Source organism: Salmo salar, chromosome ssa01 (genome assembly GCF_905237065.1).
Source record: "Salmo salar chromosome ssa01, Ssal_v3.1, whole genome shotgun sequence".
Lineage (NCBI taxonomy): Eukaryota > Metazoa > Chordata > Actinopteri > Salmoniformes > Salmonidae > Salmo > Salmo salar.
In genome coordinates, this window is record NC_059442.1 from 136,139,488 (window position 1) to 136,156,902 (window position 17,415).

The window sequence follows — 17,415 nt, forward strand, 5'->3', positions numbered from 1 at the left end:
CATTATCTATGATCTTCCTCACATTTCAAGAGGCGATCAATGAGTTGGACGGAGGGGCTCTGGTCCCTAAGTGTACTTGCTGGCTTCATGGCACAATCAATCCCAAACGAATCCATTGTCGGTTTTGTAAAAAAAAATACATTTTATTACCTTGCTAATCCAATCGATAAGAGGCACCATTATATTTCATAGTGAAAGACAGCCTTCAAATATATTCCATGTATGCAAGGAGTACCCTCAGGGTCGCTTCATAGGCCATATATCTCTAGAGAATGTGTGTGTGTGAGTGAGTGTCTTTCTCTCTCTCTCTCCCCCCTCTCTTTCTCCTCCTCTCTCCCTTTACCTCTCTCGCCACCCTTCTGTTGCTCTCTCTCCCTTCTCTTCCGCTCCCTCTCTTCCTCCCTCTCCCACCCCATCTCTCTCTCTCTCTCTCTTGCACACATCCATGCTAGTCAATGCCTGGGGATGCATGACATTGATGAAAACACAGTTTTTTGAGATGGTAAGAGACTTCAAACGTGTGTCTGAATCTATCCCGTTCCTATGATGTGAAAAAGCTACACACTGGACATGTGAGGGTAGAATACTATACCCTTGCAGGGAGAATAGAGCTCATCAGTTGTGAGTGGCATGCATTTTCCTGCAGTGGAAGGCAGCCAAACGGCATTAGAGTCTATGCAGCAGCAGTTGCAGCAGCAGTACTTGCCATAGAGCAGGAGCCTGACTGGGGCGAATGATAGATAGGTAATTCACTAAAAATAATGTGTGCTTGAAGAAGCATAGGAAAAGGGTGGAAAAACAAAGATATGAGACCTCTAAGAATAGCCTTGCAGGAGAGCGAAAGGTTTCTTGTATGTGCCCACGTGTGCATATCCTGCACATGCACTCAAGCAGAGACACACACCTACGCACAGGAGGAAGGTTTTTGAACTGTGAAACTGGCTGTATTTACACAGGCAGCCTAATTCTGATGTTTTTTTTCACAAATTGGTCTTTTGACCAATCAGATCAGCTCTGAAAAATATCTAATGTGAAAAGATCTGATGTGATTGGTCAAAAGACCAATTAGTGGAAAAAATATCAGAATTTGGCTGCCTGTGTAAACGCAGCAACTGTGTCTTTCACCATAAGCAGGAAACCATGGATTTATCTACTATATATATTCATCAAAAGTGAATCTATGAATAGTAACGTTAGCCTGCGCTAACACAGGCAGCCCATTTCAAAGACCAATTAGTGGAAAAATTGGCCTGTCTGTGTAAACGCCTGTGTAAACGCAGTCCAATTGTGTAAAAGCAGCCAAAGTGTGTCAGATCATGATAAATTCAGCACAGCTGGCCTCAATAAGTTACAGACATACTTACTGACCCGGTCTGAATTGGGCAAAAGGATTTGACATTGGTTTGATAGGATCTGTCCTTTAATTCTGTCTGTTGTTTCCTCTTTTGCCTTGCAGTTTGATCCAGCCACAGAGGAAACCATGCCAATCTGCTGGACTTGCTTTAAAGACCTCTGATCTGGCAAAAAAAAGCTTTGAGCTGGCGGTGATCACAGGATGGACAGCTGTCTGTGGAGAGCTATCTTTGTGTATGTGTGGACCCAGCCCTGCCAATCTATCTGTCTAGTCTGGATGGCTGCTGATTTTTCGGCCTGCCTAACTGCCTTTCCTGTCTGTGTGTCAAGTTTCCTACCTTCTATGTATCCTGCCCTTCCAGCTTACCTAGTTTCACCTGTCTCTCTGCCTGTCTCGCTGCCAGTCTACTGTTCCACCTGTCTCTCTGCCAGTCTACTGTTCTACCTGTCTCTCTGCCTGTCTCGCTGCCAGTCTACTGTTCTACCTGTCTCTCTGCCAGTCTACTGTTCTACCTGTCTCTCTGCCTGTCTTGCTGCCAGCCTACTGTTCTACCTGTCTCTCTTTCTGTCTACTGTTCTACCTGTCTCTCTGCCTGTCTACTGTTCTACTTGTCTCTCTGCCTGTCTGGCTGCCAGTCTACTGTTCTACCTGTCTCTCTGCCTGTCTTGCTGCCAGCCTACTGCCTGTCTGCCTACCTGCCAGCTAGCCTGTCTGTTATGCCTGTCTCACAACTCTTCAGGCTGCCGTGCCTCCAGCCCGGGATGACTCTAATGGCACTGTCAGCCACAATAACCTGACAAGGTTATTTTTGTCCGGAGGAGAAAAAGGCTTGCACTACTAGTGGAAGCAAACAGCTACATAACTGCATAAACAATTAAAACACATGCAATGAATGCAAAAGCCCAGTGGCTCATCATGTTGTAAAATAAGTCTAGAGGCTTCAATAAAATAAGTTTAAGGCTTTGAAAAGTGGATTTTAAATGGAAATAAAGGGAGAAAATGGTGACCACCAAGCCAGACGGCGAGAAGAGAACAAGAATGGAAGTTGTAGAGATAATAACATGAGGAAGAGGGACAAGGAGAGAAAGCAAATTAGGTAGGGAATATATAAGTGGAGAGTACCAATAAAGATGCACTTGGGTCGCCTTGTGGAAAATTTTAAGGAAGAGAGCAGTCTTTGCTTCTTTTCCAGGTAATCCAATTGCTATATTGGTGATCTAACACCCTCATTAAGCACGGATCAAAAGGCATTGTGAAAAGCGACGGCACAGAACCACAGTGTGTAAGAGACAGGATTAGGAGGATGAGAGAGATATTCTCTCACTAACGGTGAGTGTTTGAAGTCCCCCGCATGCCTAATTGTCAACTAAAGACACTACCATCTAAGTTCAGCTTGCCTGCTGAATTGCAGACCGATTTTTTGCCACCGGCAAGTGTTTGTGGTGTGATGCTGTTCAAGCAATTAACAATCTGACTTAATGATCTTGGTTTTTATGAGAAATAAACATACAGGAACACTGTAATGTCAAATGTATGTTTTTTTGTATCCTCTTAGCAAACACGGTTTTGCTTGTCACATTTTCAGGCCTGAATAAATACGAGAGTTGTCCAAAAGAAGAAAGGAAAAATTACCTGAAATTGCAGTGGAATATTAGTGTATCCCTTTTCCTTTGAACTTGTTGAAGACCCATTTGAGCAATTCCCTATCTTGTAAGAGTAACATATTGCATAACACAGCATATAAAAAAGCATATGAGTGGGCCCAATCACCAAAGTCATAAAATCCACAGCCAGACAGACAAACAAACACACTGTCTTCAAAGGCAAACGTCAGAATACAAAATGACACTTTAACAGCATCAGAGCTAAACGGTCACAGTGAACACAGAGAATAAGCCTTGAAACACTGATCCAAGACCAGTTTAACCAGATCTGACTGAAGACCATTTACGAGTTATCTGATGAAAACAACACTTTATAAAATGCAGTTCTAAAAATAAACAAACTTTTTTTTGGGTGATGCAACTTAGAGGACGAAACAAACAGTAGGAGCAAATGGAAACGTTTAAATGATGTGAAATGTATGCTTAGTTTCTATCTGTTGAGATTCTACTATGTTGTCAAAAACAAGGTGATTCCAAAAGAGAGAGAAGAACTGGACTTTGTCCCACAGTGCCACACTCTCCATAAAATGTGTTTTACCTTTTTGTTTTTCTAATTATTAATTTGCCCAGTGAATTCAAACATTCCCAAGCAGTGGCACTCCTTATGGAAGTTTTAGACAATGAATATTTGTAGAAGTACATGTATTGTGATTTATGTGTGCTGTGTGTGTGTGTTTGTTTGTCTATGTGTGTGTGTGTGTGTCTGTGTGTGTCTTACACTCAACCTGTAGGTATGAGTGTAAGACGACGAAAGAGAGGCATAGAAGTGTTTACCGGCATCCATTGTGAGTCTGTGCTATAATAGGTGTAGGATGAAGTCATCAGTGGAGAGGGAATCTTCTTGCTGTCACAACAGTGTCCATTATCATTCCAAGTGTCTAGGGATGAATCTCTCCACAAACAAAGTGACTAATTGAAAACAGAACTGAGATATGATAAACACAAACAAAAAATGCCTTTGGCATTTTGTAGGGTAAAAACTACACCTAAATAAGCAATTGAATCCACCTCTCAGAATACATGGGAAAAAACTGTAACTTATCACAAACAAGCTAGTGAAATTATTCAGGATAGGAAATCTAATCGGTTGTACTTATTGCATTTCAACACAATTTTCCTCTTAACAGAGACAAGGGTGTAAGTGAATACCAAAACTCTTCTTTGACCTCAATGAAAACTACTCAAGGCAAGGATAGCGACACCAACATCCCAAAAAGAACACACCATTCCTTACCAAAACAAAGCTACAGCCAATCCAAGAGGGGAGATATGGAAATAAAGCCACTGATGTAATATCTATCAAAAGCAGTGTAAACATTTACCTCAGGTTGCCTCGCTGTGGAAGAGATTTGATTAGGAGGGGTGGCGGATGGTGTGGGTCATACCTCGCATTCCCTGGAGCCTGAGATGGTGTAGGTGCAGGAGCCAGTCCCATTGACAAGCACGTCCATGGCCTCCGAATTGGTGGGCTTGTAGTCCACATAGTACTCCTGCAGTGGGGAACTCAGCGTGCGCTCCGTCTCTCTGGCTTTTTTCCGGCGCTTGCGAGCTGCGGCCGAGTGCTCCTGCAGCTGCTTGACGCTGCTGGGATAGCGCTTCCATGAAACGTAGATCACCAACAGGATCATCACCACAGACAAGAACAGGGCAACACTCCCCGCCACTATCTTGTGAAAGGACACAGGCTCAAACTGTTCAGGTGGTGGCGCCACGACCGAGGTAACAGCTGGAGAAGTAGGGCCTCCTCTGAATCCCTCCCCCCTCTTCCCACCTTGTGTGGGTGGTGTGGGGTAGACAGGGCGGCGCTCTGTCTGGTCTGGGTCATTAGATGGGGTGGGTGGGGCGCTGGCCGTGAGGGGTGTAATTGCGTTATCCTGACACACACTGTGGGTGTCAACGGCATCCATGACCTTCTCTCCCTGGGCTTCCTTGGGGGCAGCGCAGATCATGTTGTTCTCCTTGTTCCCCTTGAAGTTCCTCAGCCAGACCACCAGGGGGCAGACCACAGGGCCACAGTCCCACACGTTCCCCGCCAGGCTGATGGTGGTCAGAGAGATCCAGGCAGACACTGTCTCCTGGGACACGTTGGTCAGCTTATTGGAATCCAGATTGAGTGTTTGAAGGTTGGGCAGGCATTGGTAGACCGTAGCATCCACCTCTTGCAGATCATTTCCAGACAGGTCCAGCTTCTGCAGGGAGGTCCAGGTCCAGGTCAGGCCCTGGCTCATGGAGCGGATGCGGTTCCACTGCAGGTATAGCGCCCGCAGGTTGTAGAGGCGTGGGAAGTGGGAAAAGTTTATCTTGGAGAACTGGTTGTGCTCCAGGTGCAGCTCGGTCAGCTTCAGCAGGCCTGAGAAGGCGTTGCGTGTGATGCTGCGCAGGCGGTTGTAGCCCAGGTCCAGGAACTCCAGGTTTCTGCAGTCCTGGAACAAACGCACAGGAATGCTTTTCAAGGAGTTGGAGCGCATGTGCAGGCTGAGGAGCTTGCGGAGGCCCTGGAACTGGCCCGGCTGCAGAGACGCCAGTTTGTTGTAAGACAGGTCCAGGTTGCGGAGGTTGGGTACAGGGTGGAAAGTGGTGTTGTGGAGCATTGTGATCTTGTTTGAGCTCAGGATCAGCTCCTTGAGCCTTCGGACGCCTTGGAAAGCCAGTACGTCTACAGAGGCAATGTAGTTGTGGTCTAAGTAGAGCCAGATGAGCTGGTTGAGGCCCACAAACTGTCCAGCTCTGAGACTGACCAGACTGTTGTAGCGTAAGGACAGGCCTTGGCAGCCCCCTGAGAGGTTCTTGGGCACATCGCGGAAACCGCTGGACTCACAGTAGACAATTTTCCCATCGCAGCGACAGCTCTTGGGGCATGGACGCTCGCTGAGGGACGGAGATGCTGCCAGCCACACCTGCATGAGCAGAGGCACCATAAGCCAGCGGCGCCGCATGGCAGAGGCTGCAGAGAGGGACAGAGAGAGAGGGAGAGAGAGAGGAAAAAATATTTTTACTGAAAGTGTCTGACAACAACCCATCTGGTTAGAAATGGTGTAGAAAATTGTGGTTTTAATTTGGTTTTAACTGCAATTGACCAGAATTGAGTCTTCCCACCAGCCGCCAAAGTGCTTGAGGCAAAACTAGGGAAGTCATAAAAGCAAGCTGGAACACAGCAAATGAACATTCAGGAGCTGGCGATTGTGTATACAAATCCAGAGGCGTATCTATTTAGAATCTAGCCACTTCACATTGACCCATAACAGAGCAGTTAAGGGGTCTGAGTAAATCATGGTGTTCACTTCCAAAAAGTTTAAACAAAGGTGTCAGCTCTCTAGACACCCTATGGAATTAAACAACTCTGTGTCCAAACAGAATACATACATGTATACTAACCCTTTGAACGCACATCATTAAATAAGCAAACGCACAGACAAAAAAGGGAATCTCATCATGCTGTGGCGTCTCTTTGGATATCCTGCTACTGCTACTTCGGGTTATAAAACATGTAGAAGAAATACTGCAGATACAGACTGTTGAATCAGTGATGGTGATCATGACAATCGGTCAGTATGAAGATCTTATTTTGAGCCAGCTTTCTACAGCAGGAAATTAATCCTGCAGCAACAGAAAATGAGAATTGTTATGTGGATTATAATTCATAGACATTTTTGCAGGAGTTGATATATTTTTCTCATGGGAAAATCAAGTCTGAAATTTCTAAGTGGAAATTACAAAGTTCAGAAGCCTTTTTTAAACCTCAAATACACTACAAGTTTAACATTTCCAGAAAGTTCTCCTGTAACAGGGTGATAAAATGAAGATCCAATATCTGTACATGTAGCCTGGTGTGATATCGGTCTTCGTCCTTAGGTGAGAGTGAGCTGTTTACATTAAAAGCGCTCCCCTTACAGAGTCACTAACGATCTGTTATTAAGGGTGCATTGATTTTCTCCTGAGGAGTGCATCCATTTCTTATGTGTGCTCTTTTCTCTGGGCTAAACCTCCCTAATGTGATAGCTTGTAAACATCCTCTAATCAAAAGATAGGATGAATGTGTGGTTTAACATAGTCCATAGTTGTGTTTCATTGGTTATCACATGTGTATGTCATGGTGACAGTCCAATCATCCAAGATTTTGTTCTATGAAAGAAAATGTGACAGTGATGTTGTCTGCATGCTAAAGTTTCAAATGTGTCGCAAAACTGAACTAATTATGAGATAGAATAAGACCAAGGAATTAAATGCATTTGATGGTACTTGGGCTTGAGTGCAACAAAATGTATGTTCTAAAATTCAGATTAAAATTGTATCATCTCGGGGCGACAGTTTATCAGAATGAATTATTTGACCAATGGAGGCCGAGAAGCATCATACAGCACATGAAGAGTTCCATTACCTTACGCTATATTTCCATTTTCAGAAATGTTGGTAAATGAGCTTTTATTATTTAATTAAATAAATGATATTTTCATGGCATGGGGTTGTTTGATGACAGACATTTATTTGTTAAAAATCGATCACTTGATGGTTTCATTTCAGAGAAACAAATAATCATGTTTTTTTTGCAAAATGCTATATATCAACCTCACTCTCAGAGAAATAGGTAGTACTGCTAGGTTTTACACACAGTCAAATGTAACAAATAACTACATTTTTATTAACAGCAGGCTAAACTGCATGTTCTGTTGAATTGCTACATTTAAAAACATTATTTTTAATTGTATGTATATTGAATTATTATTTGCAGTTGTCACTATGACAATGAACACACCCTGAAAGCACTGAATGGTATTGTGCTACCACCTTATTAATAGCCCTACAGCATGCAGTAGGATGTGGCGATCAGTTGATTGACAGGTGTACTGTAGAACGATAAACTTTCCTCTAGTGTGGATGCACGCCAATGTGGGTTTGAGTCCGGACTCGCGAATACTTCTTTAATATAACTATATAACACTTCTACTGCAATGCTGCCATCTGTAGGATGATAACGAGAGTGCTTGACTTTGTTAAGGACGATGTTATGGAAAAGTGTTTGTTCACATCCATCTACGTCAACATTTATAATTGGCTGATGCCATAATCAATGTCTGGTGAGGTCAGCATAATGCCAGGTGATCTGACAGAACGCATTGTAGCGACTCCTATCGAAGTAAATTGACGGGTTTTAATTGCATCTTGAGATGGAGAAAAGGTTTAAATTTAAAGTGTTGCCCCACACTCTTAATTTTTACAAATTTAATTAGGCAAGCCAACATTATGGAAACACAACAATGTTTATTAATTGTAAAATACATTTAATTGCATATTTTTCTGTGGTTTCTGTGTGATACATTATGTGTGGGCAGCTAAAACAAAGTGTGTTTGTCAGATTCAGTGTGCATTTACACATCCTCCTAAGATAATCGAGTGAGAAGCATTCAACTCTCAAATGTTTCCATGTGCAGCTTTATTAAAATAGATTGTGAGATACATAATTTAGCTTGTACCCTCTTCACTAGGCACCTTCATGCCCTGATTAACACTATGTGTGGTTTAATGAGCGGCCCATGCACTAATCCTTCACTAAGTCATCTTCTTCTCCTCAGCTTCTTATCTAATTCAGAGAGGAACAGAAGTTGCCCTCAGAGGTGTCACTCATAAGCTGTGTCTCTATTACCACCTCTCTACCATGCTTCCCTTGTCATTACCATTTGGTTACAATATCATATTGGTTAACTATCACCTATTAATTCCTAGCACTCTCCCATTATCACTTCAGTTGTTTATACTACTTTCCCCTTGAATTGCATAGGCTGTTTTTGCCTGTTCCAACCCATACAAGTCAGTCATTCACACCTCCGCATACCCTTGGTACACCTTAGCTTTTTTATTGTGACTACCATTATCATACTGTGCTAGGACAAACTGTATAAATCCATTTCTGTAAAAAGAATCACTCAGCTGCTGCTACTGCTACTACTACCGCTACTGCTCCTACTACTACTACTACTACTACTACAACTACTACTACTACTACTACAACAGCTACTACTACAACGGCTACTACTACAATTACTACAACAGCTACTACTACAACTACTACTACAACTACTGCTACTGCTCCTACTACTACTACTACTACTACTACTACTACAACAACTACAACAGCTACTACTACAACTACAACAGCTACAAATACTACTACTACAACAGCTACAACTACAACAGCTACTAATACTACTACTACAACAGCTACAACTACCACAGCTACTACTACTACTGCTCCTCCTACTACTACTACAACTACTACAACAGCTACTACTACTACTACTACTACTACTACTACTACTACTGCTACTGCTCCTATTACTACTACTACAACAGCTACTACTACTACTACTACTACTGCTACTACTGCTACTACTACTACTATTACTACTACTACAACAGCTATTACTACTACAACTACAACGGCTACTACTACAACTATTTCAACAGCTACTACTACAACTACTACTACTACTACTGCTACTGCTCCTACTGCTCCTACTACTACTACTACTACTACTACTACTGCTCCAACTACTACTACTACTACTACCTCTACTAATACAACAGCTACTACAACAGCTACTACTACAACTACTTCAACAGCTACTACTACAACAACTACTACTACTACTACTACTGCTACTTCTCCTACTACTACTACAACAACTACAACAGCTACTACTACAACTACAACAGCTACTAATACTACTACTACAACAGCTACAACTACAACAGCTACTACTACTACTACTGCTCCTCCTCCTACTACTACAACAGCTACTACTACTACTGCTCCTACAACTACTACTACTACAACAACTACTACTACTACTACTACTAATGCTACTACTGCTACTACTACTGCTACTATTGCTACTACTACTACTACTACTACTGATACTTACAAAAAAATTAATTGTTATGAACAACTTTCACCAACTTTCAGCTACCAATCTTTTGAAGGTGTAAATAGTGTTAAAGAAAGATAAGTAAAAGTCTGAGAAGAATGTTGAAGTAAGAATACGGGTAACTTTGGCTGCTTTCAAGTGACGATCTTGTGAAATTAAAACGTGCATGTGAAATTAAAACGTACTTGTGATGTGGCATGCCACATCCTACTACTACTACTACTACAGCTACTACTACTACTACTACTACTACTACTACTACTACTACTACTACTGCTCCTGCTACTACTACTACTACAACTACAACAGCTACTACTACTACCACTATTTTAGTATTTTGTATTTATTAGGATACCCATTAGCCAAGGCAGCAGCTTCTCATCTTGGATTCCAAACTGGAATAAAACAATTACATCACAACAAAACAAAACAACAGCCTACATCACAAACAAAATAATACATCATATAAGACATTATTACTTAATTATCACAAATGTATAATATAAAATGTACAATAGAATGTGTATGTAGAGTGCGTGTTAGAGTGTGTGTGCGTATGAGTGTGTCTCTTCACAGTCCGAGTTGTGCCGTGAGGTGCTGTTTTATCAGGGTTTTTTATCAGATTTTATTTCTCGCTTGAGTTACTTGATGTGGAAGAGAGTTCCATGTAGACATGGCTCTATGTAGTACTGTGCACTTCCCAGTTTGTTCTGGACTGTCTTGTGGGGTATGTATGGGTGTCTGAGCAGTGTAGTAGCTGTTTGAACAGACAGTTCGTGGTTTCAACATGTCAATACCTCTCACAAAGGCAAGCAGGGATGCAGTCAATCTCTCCTCTACTTTGAGCCAGTAGAGATTGACATGCATGTTATTGATATTAGCTCTCCGTGTACAATTAAAGGCCAGGAGGGCTGCTCTTTCTGGGCTAACTGTAAATTGCCTATGTCCTTCTTTGTGCCACTTGACCATATAACTGGGCAGTAGTCCAGGTGCGATAAAACTAGGGCCTATCGGACTTGTTTAGTTGATTGTGATGTCAAGAAATCAGAGTATCGCTTTATTACGAACAGACCTCTCCCCATCTTAGCTACAGTTGCATCAATATGTTTTGACCATGACAGTTTACAATCTAGGATTACACCCGGCAGTTTAGTCTCCTTAACTTGCTCAATTGCCACATTATTCATTACAAGACTCAGATGAGGTTTATGGTTTAATGAATTATTTGTCTCAAATACAAAGCTTTAAGTTTTTGATATATTTCTGCCTAGCTTATTACTAGCCACTGACTCTAAAACTGACTTCAGCTCTTTTTTAAATGTTGCAGTGATTTCACCTGCTGTGGTAGCTGACGTGTATAAAGTTTTCACAACCCTCAACTTTTTCAAAATGTTGTTGTGTTACGGCTTGAATTTAAGAACTATTGGTAGATGGGTAAAAAAAGAAGCAGACATTGAATATCCCTTTGAGCATGGTGAAGTTATTAATTACACTTTTGATGGTGTATCAATACACCAAGTCATTACAAAGATATAGGCGTCCTTCCCAACTCAGTTGCCGGAGAGGAATGAAACTGCTCAAGGATTTCACCATGAGGCCAATGGTGACTATAAAACAGTTATGAGTTTAATGGCTGTGAAAGGAGAAAACTGGATGGATCAACAACATTGTAGTTACTCCACAATACTAATTTAATTGACAGATTGAAAAGAAGGAAGACTGTACAGAATACAAATATTTAAAAACATGCATCCTGTTTGCAACAAGGAACTAAAGTAATACTGCAAAATAAAATTGGCAAAGCAATTAAATTTTGTCCTGAATAAAAAGTGTTAAGATGGGTCAAATCCAATACAACACATAACTGAGCAACATTCTTCATATTTTCAAGCATGGTAGTGGCTCCATAATGTTATAGGTATGCTTGTCATCGGCAAGGACTACAGAGTTTGTTTGGATAAAAATAAACGTAATAGAGCAAGGCACAGGCAAAATCCTAGAGGAAAACCTGGTTCCGTCTGCTTTCAGCAAACACTGGGAGACGAATTCACCTTTCAGCAGGACAATAACTTTAAACACAAGGCCAAATACACACTGGAGTTGCTTACCACAACAACAATGAATGTTATTGAGTGACCTAGTTACAGTTTTGACTTAAATCGGCTTGGGAATCTATGGCAAGACTTGAAAATGGCTGTCTAGCAATGATCAACAACCAACTTGACAGAGCTTGAAGAATTTTTAAAAGAATAATGCAAACATTCTACAATCCAGGTGTGCAAAGCTCTTAGAGACTTACCCAGAAAGACTCAAGGGGTATGAATTGAAGACACTGTACATAGAACCACTGGCTTTGCTCAAGGCTAGTGGTTGGTCATTACAGTGCATTCAGAAAGTATTCATACCCTTTGACTTATTCCACATTTGGTCGTGTTACAGCCTGAATTCACAATGGATTAAATGTTTTCTCTCACCCATCTACACACAATACCCCCTAATGACAGTGAAACTGGTTTTTAGATATTTTTGCAAATTTATTGAAAATGAAAGACAGAAATATCTAATTTACATAAGTATTCACACCCCTGAGTCAATACTTTGTAGAATCCTTTTTAGCGGCGATTAAAGTTTTGAGTCGTCTTGGGTATGTCAGTCTATGTGCTGTGCTCCCGTCATTTCCGGTCACAACTTGCAGACTTGTTTACGTGCTGCTGTGCGTTTTTGTTGCCAACCTTACTTTGCTACCTGACAACTTTACAGTTTTTACATTTTAATTACGTTTATATTTTTGGTTTTTCCCTCACTCAACATTTTTTCATTCAACTTTTTCACTCCGGATGTTTTATCTGGACATAGTTCGTCAGGACCTCCAACAGCCGAAGATAAGTAACATGATGCCTTCTAATTGCAGACGCTGTACTCATAATATACAGGAGAATGATCGCCTTATGGCGAGGATAGCTGTGCTGCAAGCCCAGCTTCAGATGCAATCGTTAGGCAAGGGTAATTTCAGTGTAGGAAAGGATGAAACAGCGTCTGTGCCACCAGTAAGTACAGATAGTAACGTTAGTATAAATCCCCTTGCACTGTCCCCGCAGCCGGAAAACTTTCTCATGGCTTCTGGAGGGAAATGCTGTAGGAATGCTCAACCGGTGGCGCTCATTCAGCCGACAGAAACTTTCAACCGCTTCTCCCCATTAAGCAGTGAGTCTAGGTCAGAGGCCGAGCCATCTCTGGTCTCTACTCCTCCCATTACTGGGTCTGAGACGCCGAAGCCTCCCACCATTAGCTCTGACAAATTGAAAACCCTAGTCATTGGCGACTCCATTACCCGCAGTATTAGACTTAAAACGAATCATCCAGCGATCATACACTGTTTACCAGGGGGCAGGGCTACCGACGTTAAGGCTAATCTGAAGATGGTGCTGGCTAAAGCTAAAACTGGCGAGTATAGAGAGTATGGAGATATTGTTATCCACGTCGGCACCAACGATGTTAGGATGAAACAGTCAGAGGTCACCAAGCGCAACATAGCTTCAGCGTGTAAATCAGCTAGAAAGGTGTGTCGGCATCGAGTAATTGTCTCTGGCCACCTCCCAGTTAGGGGGAGTGATGAGCTCTACAGCAGAATCACACAACTCAATCGCTGGTTGAAAACTGTTTTCTGCCCCTCCCAAAAGATAGAATTTGTAGATAATTGGCCCTCTTTCTGGGACTCACCCACAAACAGGACAAAGCCTGGCCTGTTGAGGAGTGACAGACTCCATCCTAGCTGGAGGGGTGCTCTCATCTTATCTACGAACATAGACAGGGCTCTAACTCCCCTAGCTCCACAATGAAATAGGGTGCAGGCCAGGCAGCAGGCTGTTAGACAGCCTGCCAGCTTAGTAGAGTCTGCCACTAGCACAGTCAGTGTAGTCAGCTCAGCTATCCCCATTGAGACAGTGTCTGTGCCTCGACCTAGGTTGGGCAAAACTAAACATGGCGGTGTTCGCCTTAGCAATCTCACTAGAATAAAGACCTCCTCCATTCCTGCCATTATTGAAAGAGATCGTGATACCTCACATCTCAAAATAGGGCTACTTAATGTTAGATCCCTCACTTCAAAGGCAGTTATAGTCAATGAACTAATCACTGATCATAATCTGATGTGATTGGCCTGACTGAAACATGGCTTAAGCCTGATGAATTTACTGTGTTAAGAGGCTTCACCTCCTGGTTACACTAGTGACCATATCCCCCGTGCATCCCGCAAAGGCGGAGGTGTTGCTAACATTTACGATAGCAAATTTCAATTTACAAAAAAAAAAAAAAAGACTTTTTCGTTTTTTGAGCTTCTAGTCATGAAATCTATGCAGCCTACTCAATCACTTTTTATAGCTACTGTTTACAGGTCTCCTGGGCCATATACAGCGTTCCTCACTGAGTTCCCTGAATTCCTATCGGACATTGTAGTCACAGCAGATAATATTCACATTTTTGGTGACTTTAATATTCACATGGAAAAGTCCACAAACCCACTCCAAAAGGCTTTCGGAGCCATCATCGACTCAGTGGGTTTTGTCCAACATGTCTCTGGACCTACTCACTGCCACAGTCATACTTTGGACCTAGTTTTGTCCCATGGAATAAATGTTGTGGATCTTAATGTTTTTCCTCATAATCCTGGACTATCGGACCACCATTTTATTACGTTTGCAATCGCAACAAATAATCTGCTCAGATCCCAACCAAGGAGCATCAAAAGTCGTGCTATAAATTCTCAGACAACCCAAAGATTCCTTGATGCCCTTCCAGACTCCCTCTGCCTACCCAAGGACATCAGAGGACACAAATCAGTTAACCACCTAACTGAGGAACTCAATTTAACTTTGCGCAATACCCTAGATGCAGTTGCACTCCTAAAAACTAAAAACATTTTTCATAACAAACTAGCTCCCTGGTATACAGAAAATACACGAGCTCTGAAGCAAGCTTCCAGAAAATTGGAACGGAAATGGCGCCACACCAAACTGGAAGTCTTCCGACTAGCTTGGAAAGACAGTACTGTGCAGTATCGAAGAGCCCTCACTGCTGCTCGATCATCCTATTTTTCCAACTTAATTGAGGAAAATAAGAACAATCCGAAATGTATTTTTGATACTGTCGCGAAGCTAACTAAAAAGGAGCATTCCCCAAGAGAGGATGGCTTTCACTTCAGCAGTAATAAATTCATGAACTTCTTTGAGGAAAAGATCATGATCATTAGAAAGCAAATTACGGACTCCTCTTTAAATTGTCCTGAGTCTGCACAACTCTGCCAGGACCTAGGATCAAGGGAGACACTAAAGTGTTTTAGTACTATATCTCTTGACACAATGATGAAAATAATCATGGCCTCTAAACCTTCAAGCTGCATACTGGACCCTATTCAAACTAAACTACTGAAAGAGCTGCTTCCTGTGCTTGGCCCTCCTATGTTGAACATAATAAACGGCTCTCTATCCACCGGATGTGTAGCAAACTCACTAAAAGTGGCAGTAATAAAGCTTCTCTTGAAAAAGCCAAACCTTGACCCAGAAAATATAAAAAACTATCGGCATATATCGAATCTTCCATTCCTCTCAAACATTTTAGAAAAAGCTGTTGCGCAGCAACTCACTGCCTTCCTGAAGACAAACAATGTATACGGAACGCTTCAGTCTGGTTTTAGACCCCATCATAGCACTGAGACTGCACTTGTGAAGGTGGTCAATGACCTTTTAATGATGTCAGACCGAGGCTCTGCATCTGTCCTCATGCTCCTAGATCTTAGTGCTGCTTTTGATACCATCGATCACCACATTCTTTTGGAGAGATTGGAAACCCAAATTGGTCTACACGGACAAGTTCTGGCCTGGTTTAGATCTTATATGTCCGGAAAGATATCAGTTTGTTTCTGTGAATGGTTTGTCCTCTGACAAATCAACTGTAAATGTCGATGTTCCTCAAGGTTCCGTTTTAGGACCACTATTGTTTTTACTATATATTTTACCTCTTGGGGATGTCATTCGGAAACATAATGTTAAATTTCACTGCTATGCGGATGACACACAGCTGTACATTTCAATGAAACATGGTGAAGCCCCAAAATTGCCCTCGCTAGAAGCCTCTGTTTTAGATATAAGGAAGTGGATGGCTGCAAACATTCTACTTTTAAACTCGGACAAAACAGAGATGCTTGTTCTAGGTCCCAAGAAAGAAAGAGATCTTCTGTTAAATCTGACAATTAATCTTGATGGTTGTACAGTTGTCGCAAATAAAACTGTGAAGGACCTCGGCGTTACTCTGGACCCTGATCTCTCTTTTGAAGAACATATCAAGACTGTTTCAAGTGCAGCTTTTTTCCATCTACGTAACATTGCAAAAATCAGAAACTTTCTGTCCACAAATGATGCAGAAAAATGTATCCATGCTTTTGTTACTTCTAGGTTGGACTACTGCAATGCTCTACTTTCCGGCTACCCGGATAAAGCACTAAATAAACTTCAGTTAGTGCTAAATACGGCTGCTAGAATCCTGACTAGAACTCCAAAATTTGATCATATTACTCCAGTGCTGGCTTCCTGTTAAGGCAAGGGCTGATTTCAAGGTTTTACTGCTAACCTACAAAGCATTACATGGGCTTGCTCCTACCTATCTTTCCGATTTGGTCCTGCCGTACATACCTACACGTACACTACGGTCACAAGACGCAGGCCTCCTAATTGTCCCTAGAATTTCTAAGCAAATAGCTGGAGGCAGGGCTTTCACCTATAGAGCTCCATTTTTATGGAATGGTCTGCCTACCCATGTGAGAGATGCAGACGCGGTCTCAACCTTTAAGTCTTTACTGAAGACTCATCTCTTCAGTGGGTCCTATGATTGAGTGTAGTCTGGCCCAGGAGTGTGAAGGTGAACGGAAAGGCACTGGAGCAACGAACCACCCTTGCTGTCTCTGCCTGGCCGGTTCCCCTCTCTCCACTGGGATTCTTTGCCTTTAACCCTATTACAGGGGCTGAGTCACAGGCTTATTGGTGTTCTTCCATGCCGTCCCTAGGTGGGGTGTGTCACTTGAGTAGGTTGAATCACTGACGTGGTCTTCCTGTCTGGGTTGGCGCCCCCCCCTTGTGTTGTGCCGTGGCGGAGATCTTTGTGGGCTATACTCGGCCTTGTCTCAGGATGGTAAGTTGGTGGTTGAGGACATCCCTCTAGTGGTGTGGGGGCTGTGCTTTGGCAAAGTGGGTGGGGTTATATCCTTCCTGTTTGGCCCTGTCCGGGGGTATCATCGGATGGGGCCACAGTGTCTCCTGACCCCTCCTGTCTCAGCCTCCAGTATTTATGCTGCAGTAGTTTGTGTCGGGGGGCTAGGGTCAGTCTGTTATATCTGGAGTATTTCTCCTGTCTTATCCGGTGTCCTGTGTGCTCTCTCTAATTTAAGTATGCTCTCTCTAATTTTCTCTTTCTCTCTTTCTTT

General features: G+C 42.4%; 1 protein-coding gene across 1 annotated transcript in view; it reads right to left on the minus strand.

The window, feature by feature from the left end:
• LOC106565209 (leucine-rich repeat transmembrane neuronal protein 4) overlaps nucleotides 1–17,415 on the minus strand; it is a 141,561-nt gene that overhangs the window by 102,961 nt on the left and 21,185 nt on the right. The window contains exon 2 of the mRNA XM_014132079.2: nucleotides 4,404–5,962. Coding sequence (XP_013987554.1) covers nucleotides 4,404–5,962 — 1,559 coding nt within the window. The remainder of the gene's footprint in view (nucleotides 1–4,403; nucleotides 5,963–17,415) is intronic.